Source organism: Acyrthosiphon pisum, unplaced genomic scaffold, assembly GCF_005508785.2.
Source record: "Acyrthosiphon pisum isolate AL4f unplaced genomic scaffold, pea_aphid_22Mar2018_4r6ur Scaffold_20785;HRSCAF=22121, whole genome shotgun sequence".
Lineage (NCBI taxonomy): Eukaryota > Metazoa > Arthropoda > Insecta > Hemiptera > Aphididae > Acyrthosiphon > Acyrthosiphon pisum.
In genome coordinates this window covers 9,744-17,850 of record NW_021770181.1, presented here as the reverse complement: position 1 = coordinate 17,850, position 8,107 = coordinate 9,744, and the positions used below count along the sequence as shown (strand labels likewise).

The 8,107-nt window shown below is 28.9% G+C and overlaps 3 protein-coding genes across 3 annotated transcripts in view; 1 reads left to right on the top strand and 2 right to left on the bottom strand.

Annotated features, from left to right (window-relative positions):
• Positions 1 to 486: 486 nt before the first annotated feature.
• LOC100575825 (52 kDa repressor of the inhibitor of the protein kinase-like) lies at positions 487 to 1,515 on the bottom strand. Its single transcript, XM_029492087.1, has 4 exons — positions 1,324 to 1,515; positions 1,038 to 1,236; positions 645 to 958; positions 487 to 577 (listed from the first exon to the last, which is right to left on the bottom strand). Exons 1-3 carry the CDS (start codon positions 1,384 to 1,386, stop codon positions 699 to 701), a joined length of 522 nt encoding a protein of 173 aa, XP_029347947.1. The 5' UTR covers positions 1,387 to 1,515; the 3' UTR covers positions 487 to 577; positions 645 to 698.
• On the bottom strand, positions 1,451 to 2,258 carry LOC115034713 (zinc finger MYM-type protein 1-like). The gene is made up of 2 exons (XM_029492086.1): positions 2,138 to 2,258; positions 1,451 to 1,998 (listed from the first exon to the last, which is right to left on the bottom strand). The coding sequence occupies exons 1-2, from the start codon at positions 2,256 to 2,258 to the stop codon at positions 1,451 to 1,453; spliced, it is 669 nt and encodes a 222-aa protein (XP_029347946.1).
• A 2,027-nt stretch (positions 2,259 to 4,285) lies between these two features.
• The window catches only part of LOC103309607, a 6,111-nt gene continuing 2,289 nt past the window's right edge, over positions 4,286 to 8,107 (top strand). The window contains exons 1-6 of the mRNA XM_008185478.1: positions 4,286 to 4,356; positions 4,449 to 4,643; positions 4,712 to 4,822; positions 4,887 to 4,988; positions 5,049 to 5,160; positions 5,900 to 6,098. Of these exons, the coding sequence (XP_008183700.1) occupies positions 4,286 to 4,356; positions 4,449 to 4,643; positions 4,712 to 4,822; positions 4,887 to 4,988; positions 5,049 to 5,160; positions 5,900 to 6,098 (790 nt within the window). The remainder of the gene's footprint in view (positions 4,357 to 4,448; positions 4,644 to 4,711; positions 4,823 to 4,886; positions 4,989 to 5,048; positions 5,161 to 5,899; positions 6,099 to 8,107) is intronic.

Here is an 8,107-nt window from a genome sequence, read left to right as displayed (position 1 = left end):
TTGATTTCTTCGGTACTTTTCAATTAATTTATGAATTTTTAGGAGGGAGCTCTACACGGCATGCAGTACTTGAAAAAGTAGCAAAAGAAGTAAATACAAAATTAGTTACTCTGAAGTCACTGCTTTAGTTAAAACGCTGAAAAATATCTATGAGGACGATTTTAAAATTTATCGTGAAAGTAAGTGCAAATCTTCAAGCAAAACAACTTAATTTGATATCAGCTATTTCATTAATTACTTCATTGAATACTACACTTCAAAACTTTCGGTCAGACGACTCATTTTTTAACAATTTATACAAAAAAACCGTTCAGTCAATAAAGGGTTCAATGCAACAACCAGCAGTGGCATAGACAGGAATTTTCATGGGGGGGGGATATGACGTATACCCCAAAAAACTAGCAAATTGTTGTATAAAAAAACTTATTTTTATTTTTTCTACAAAATGTATACACTTTAAAGTTTACAATATAATGTCTATTTTTTTTTATTGTTGTGACATAATATCTATAATTTCTTCGGGCGTAATAGAAACTTCTCGGTGAATTGATAGCAAAGTTAATCCATTTAGTCTAGTCTGAAAAGTAATTACATAAATAGATTTATACTAACCTTAAATACGAAAAATAACTATTTATTTTTACTTCAGCCATCGTATTCCTTAAATATGTTTTCAGTTTTTTAAGACTTTCGGCCTTTTAAGTTCTTTCGGGTGTCGATGTGGACACCGGTAAGGTACATAGTATTTTAAGTAGCTGGTGCACATTTGGAAATACTGAGGAATCATATAATCTCAGGGCATCTATAGCTATCGTAGGATATTTATTTGTTATATTAAGTTTTGATTGCCAGATTTTTAACTCTGCAATTACTGTCTGAACATCAGTGTCAAGATAAAAATTTACAAGTTCTTCAAATTCTTGAAAAACAATGTTGCCAGAAAATATACATTGAAAACCTAGACAGAAATTCCATACATAATGATTTTTGTAAATAGTATTTAATAACATATAACAATTTAAATGTAACTTAGGTACCTTTTAAAATATTTTCGTGGACAAGAAACCTTTCTTTTAAATTATTTATAAAATAATCAATGTACGGTATCGCTATGGTAATTCTATTGTAAGTTTCAGGTTGAATCGTCTTATCCTCAGAAAATATATTTGCCCGATTTGTCTGTTTCTTGCTTATGCGTTTGATAGAAATATTAATATCCAAAAAGTCTGCCATTTTCTAATTGTATTTTATAAATTAATATAGGTACAACATCTATTCCTATATAATAAAAATGATTTCTAAGGACAATAAAAATTAGTATACCTCAGCCTCTTTATACATTGATTTAAATTCTTTTTCGATATTTTGTCTTAAGTCCTCAAGCATAGATACATTGCACTCCGCTAACTGTACGGCTTCTTTCAAGTCAATATCATATTTTTGAAAACATTTACACAAAGGTAAACCATAAGAAAGTACCACCTAATAATACGCCATCATTATTAACAACTTGAATAGAAGTTAAGAACTCAGAATCCATGGATTTTAGTAACATACTGGCATCAGTTGATGATTTGTCATTAAAGGTGGTTGATATTTTTTCCAATGCCTCGACTACACATGGAAATAATTCAACGAAATCATTAACAGCGGTGTATCTTTCAACCCAACGTGTTACACACAAACGCTTTAATGATTTGGATGATGGGTTGAGATCGCTATTAGCAACAGCTTCCAAAAGTATACTGTGACGTTTAGGTGTGTTAAAAAAACAATGCATTTTTTCTACCACACCTAAACAGTTCCTTATATCTTGTTGTTCACATGATGAAGACACTGCCAAATTCAATGTATGAGCAGCACAGTGAACATATAATGCCATAGGATACTTATTTCGTATTATAGTCTGTACTCTTTTAAATTTCCCTGACATGTTACTTGCCCCATCGTAACCCTGGCCATACATTTTAGAGTAGTCAATTCCGCAAGAATTTAAACCTTATTTAAATACAATTTAAAAAAAAAAGTATTTTATTAATTATACTCAACACCTAACATATTCATAAAATAGTATAGCTGAAGCCCAAATGCTGTCCAGTTAAATTATGTACATTAACATACTTCAAAAAAATCTCACATAACTTAGCATTTTCTCCAGTACCATTAACAAAACGTACACACAGCGTAAGCTGTTCCTTAACAGACACATCCGTTGTCTCATCAGCTAATACAGAAAAGCACTGAGACGCATTGACCATCTTTACTAGTTTACTTAGTATTAATCACCACAAATAATGTATAATAATTTCATTTTGTATTTGAGGACTTATGTATTTGTTTCAAGACTTGGATTCTAGATGATTTTTTAAATAATCTATGTCTTTAGCTTTATATTTTAGAATAGCTCGAAAATTACCTTCATTCAAATTAGAATTATTACCATCAGACTCATCTAAATTAAACATAAAATATCAATACAAAATTTAATGTATTATACTATACATAAGCTATATTCCAGTGGCACCGAACTATTTTTTTTTATGTGTGGCAATGAACAATTACTTATACCCACCTAACTTTTTAATCATTTAATCAGATTAAGTCAATCTTTTTTCCTCTTTAAGTTATAACACTTGGTATTTAAGAGTTATCTTAATTTAATACAATCTATATGGTATATTTGATTTAAGTCGACTTATATCAATTTGATCAATAAAATTCCAATACTATTTATGATCATAAAGGGTTAAGTTGACTTAAATAATTCTGTTAATCTAGATATAACTGATATACTATTATGGTCAATAAGAATTAAGTCAATTTTTGTTGTTAATACTTAACAGCGTTATCATTTATCATATCCAATTTGGCGCTTAATTTTATTGTAAAACATGTGATATTATTACTTAGTTTTTATCAGTTTGATTTATTAATTACAATGTTTATTATATAATTGTTTAATCCTACATATTTTTTAATTTAATTTCTTAAAATGTCGAAAAAAATTAATAGTAGGGTTAAAAAACTAGTTGGATTAGTTGTAAAACAGCCTGTAATAGTGAAATCACCTATAAAAGAATTTCAATTTTATTTGGAACAAGTGTCAATGGTTTAAATATGATGATAATTTTGGACAAATTGCATTTAAAAGATCTTTGGACCTCGATGAAGAATTTGAATGTTTATCCCTTCGTCGCCATGGAAAGTTGAGAAACAAAGATATTGAAGTAGAAAGAGCATATACCGAAATGGTTCCTACATCCAAGGAGAAAAAAAAAGATCTCATTGATTTGTTACCACTCATTCCTCCACTATATCATTCCTTCTATAAGGGGTTGAAGTCTGATACTCAAATTGAAGACAATGATCCTGACTTAGAAGGTATGATAGATAGTGAATAAAAGTTAATCGATTGTTTTTTAAACCTTTTTTGTTGTGTAAGTTTATAGAGTTTTACCTTTTCCTACCTACATAATATTTGAAAGAAATGAAAATTTTTCATTTTTTAAAAAGAAAGTTTTTAAGTTTTATTTTTATCTTTTTCGTTTTTTAAATGCTTTAAAAAGAGAATGTTTATGTTTTATTTTAGTTTTTGAGATTGAATAATATATTATTATATTGAATGCATTTATTTATTATACCCATATAAATTATATACCTATTATTCATTATGTACCTATTATTCTAAATTAAAAAATAATATAATATAGCTATTATTATAAAATTATGTATTTAAGTCAATAATAGTTACAATAATTTAGGTAAGAAGGAATTAAGTCTTGATCAAAATGTGTTAAGTCATTTCTAGAACTATAACTGCGGGGTTAAGTCACTAAAATCAAATAAAAAAATATTTTTGAAGGCTTATATAATTCAAATTGTATATTCCAATTTACTCTAAAGCCATAAATCAATAAAAATCTTAATTGTTTTAAAATCTCTATTAACAACGAATTTTCAAATCTTTTGATAAACGTATCCAAAATGTGTATTTTTGACTTAACCCCTTTTGCCCACGCACGGAAGATATAACTATTGAAAATAATAGGTAAGAACTTGGCAACAAAAAATAGCGGTAAAACAAAAATATCTACACGACACCAGTTTTGAATACAATTTATTTTGATGTTTTTGTTGTAATTAAAAAATAATTAGGTAACCTTCATGAGTTAAAATCTAAATAAAATACTTAAAGTACCTACATTTTATATAAATTGAAGTTTAACTTTCGTTAATAACCAGTCCATCAATTTAATAGTATTTTAGTTCTACTAAATATATTATAATGGTGTACTCAGTGAAATGTGTGGTCTGTGGACTTAAAAATGTGGATGCTCCAAGCATTTCATTTCATTTGTAAGTATTTAAACTATTTTAGCTGTTATTATATGATATTCTCGTTTATTTATTTCTTTGTTGCTCATACTATTCCAATTTGTTTTTCACAGTTTTCCGAAAACTGAAGAAAAGAAACGTTTATGGTCAAATTCTCTTGGACTGCAGGTCAAACTATTGAAAAACAATAGTAAAATATGTTCATTGCATTTTAAAACCTCTGACTATCTTATGAGTACTAGTCGTAAAGTTTTAATGTCAAATGCTCTACCAACATTAGCTGCGTCAACTACAAATGATGTTGAAATGTAATGATTTTTTGGGTGTGACTAAATTTGCCTTGATTGTTTATAATAATACTTGATAATTATTTCAGTGAATATTGTAGTATGAATACACAGTCTGCATCACCTAATAGCTATCCTTGTACATCTTCGTCTGTTGAAACGGTGACTATTACAGATTTGGGTGTTGACGTACTTGATTGGTGTGTATTTTCAATTAACTTATTATTTTAAATATTGTACTATCTTGAACGTTTAATATTTTAGTAGTCAAACTGATGATGATGGTATTGACAATTCCATCGTTTGTACAACTTCTCTACAAAATGAATCAACTCCTGATGTAGCAGATTTTGATAAGCACAAACGGTATGTATAGTAAATATATTATTTGAATTGAATCATTGACTTATTTGCTTAATATTTTAGTGATCCAATCTCAGAAGATGAAATGGCTACTCCAAAAATAAGAAAATGTTGGTCTTCTTCGAGAATCGGTGATATGACTCACGAACATTTTTCTACACCACGAAAAGCTAACGCAATTTCACTGTAGTTAAAAACACGGTCAAAAGATTGAGTTATTCAAATAAATTATTAAATCAAAAAAATAAACGTTTATTAAAAAAAGTTGAATCTCTTAATGATGTTATTGGTCAATTAGAGAATAAATCTCTGTTAAATGAATCAACAGCGAATACTATAAAGGTAACTAAAAATCTGTTTACCTATACTATTAGATTCTGAACGGAGTGAGGAATGTATTGATTTTACAATGATGTGTAATTTTTTTGTTTAATTTTAAATACTAGTGTAATTCAATACAAAAGATTCAATTTGTTTTAAAATGTAATAATAATGATGAGTTTAAAATTTGAAATTTGCGCCCCTCTATGATTAGCGCCTGGGGCATGGGCCCCGGATCGCCTCTATAAATCCAGTACCTACTGAATATATATTATATGTTTATTATATGTATTATCTATGGCTTTAACAATCTGCCATTGTTCATGTCTACACTTGTCTGATGTAAGTTGTAAAGATGTAATTTTTTACTTTTATAATTAAAACAAATAAAATATATGTCGACAAACAAATCTTTTTATTTTATCAATAGTTAATTCCAATACCTATTAGTTATTACTATAATTGTTTATTAATATTACAACTTTTTATTACATTTTATTTAAATATTATCTGAATTACTAACAAATTAGATAATATTTAAATAAATATTGGTAATAACTGTTATAATATTTATATTCTATTATATATTTTAGGCGTTGGGGTCAGATGTATTAGAAAACATTGTTAAAGATATTTTAAATGGCAAAAAAAGAAAGTTTTGTCCAGAGCTGAGAAAATTTGCAGTAACCCTTCAATACTATTCTCCACGAGCGTACACATACGTACGTAAAACATTTAAAAATTTGTTACCTCATCCTCGAACGTTGCGTAAATGGTATACAGTTGTAAATGGTAAACCAGGATTTACACATATAACCTCAAACCAACCATAAATATGAATTAAACATATAGTCAAGAGTCATATGTTTTTTGTTCTGTGGCGCTATCTGGGTTTGTTTTTCTATAATAAGTAATTTTCTAAGACAAAATGTGTGTATCACGAACTAAGATAGTATGGACTGAAAACGAACAGGCGGGCGAGTGACGGGGAGCCGGGCCGCTTATGGAATTGAGTAGTCTTGTGCGGGGGGAAATGGGGCAAGTGCGAATGTAGCGCTACCTCGGACTAGGATTGAACTATTAGTTATTACTATTATTTAATATTAAAATTTATGTAATACATTTTTGATGTCGTAAAATGGTTTTAAAGGAAAATAGATTCTGGATATTTAAAACGTAGGGTAATAAGTACACATGCATAACAAAAATACGCGATTTATTTATTAACCAAAAAATATTACACTTCCTACTTTAAATTTTAATTATAAAAATACAGACGAAACAGTAAGCATTTAGTTTAAACCAGACTCCCTAAGTCTCCATTTCAAAATGCTGTTTCTGATTGTATTCTCTAATTTGATTAATATTTTAATCTATGTATTAACAAGTTTTGAATTCTTCTTTTTCTTTGCATTATTTTTCTTTTGGTCATTGTTTAAAACTTTAAAACTTTTGTGTCTTGGTGCCATTTTGCAACTTTTAAAGTATGAATAGAAAAACAGAAATCACGGACTAAGATAGTACTATGTACTAAAACCAAGTCAAATATTGTGATGAATAATAAACACATAAATAAATAATAATTACAATAATATACATTGGAGGGAAAATTCAAAAAGTAGACATTTATGGTTCTCTTATATAAACATAGATAGAGTGCGAATCGTACTTGCCCCATTTCACCCCGCACAAGCTTACTCATAACCTTCAGCGGCCCCGTGATTTGGCGTTCGTTTCCAGACCATACTATCTTAGTTCGTGGTGTGTATCATTATCAATACACACGGCACAAATGAACATATTAGTTGTGTATTGAAATTGATACACATGGCACTCAAAGTGTTAAAAATGGTTCTGATTGCCGATATTTTTATGTTCCTCGGAGAAACAAAAACACAATACTGTGGGCAGTCTATAGGTGTTTGAATGATAATGGATACATTCATAAAACTGTTAACCACCAGCAAAACTACGTTGATCCTCTGACGAAGGCTCACACTCAGAGCATAGAGAGATCATGGTTGAATGCAAAAACAAAAATCATGAAAACGATGAGAGGCACAACCATGCAACTGTTGCAATCGCATCTCAACCATTATTGTTGAAAAGTGGCTCGAAATGAAGAACCTGATTTATTTTTTGCATTTTTGAGAGACATTAAAGCAGTTTATCGTTAAGGTTTTTATATTATTATACATACGATTCTTTTTAATATTTTTTTCTAATATACAAATAATTATACAAATAAATATACAAATATTTTAATTTTGGTTATTTCTTTACGCACTACTATTACTATTTATTGTAAGTACCTACGCGAATTAAAGGTATACATAATATTATGTAGACCGCATATCCGAGCAGTAAAATGTCGGTAGACCGCATATCCGAGCAGCACCTTCACACGTTACATTAAACAATAATATTTGTAAATTAAATCAATTAGAAATTAGAAATTAGCAATTACCTTACGTTAAGTATTCGTGTAGGCTGTGTAATATTACGTCGATGCCGTCAGCCCGTCATTAACAAACTGCAAATTATTACGGCCGAACAAACGTTGACTGCCTACTATAATAATATATATCATACAATAATAAAATTATATTATATTATACATATTACGTCTTTATCGTCGTCGTTGACGTCGTTGGACGGTGACGACGCGACAAAAATAACCAAAAGTTAAACCCAAGTTATTTATACAAATATTGTAATAAAAACATTAAAAACACATACAGTGAAACCTCTATATAGTGGACAGCCACGGGGAATTAAAAAATGTCCACTATAGAGAGTTG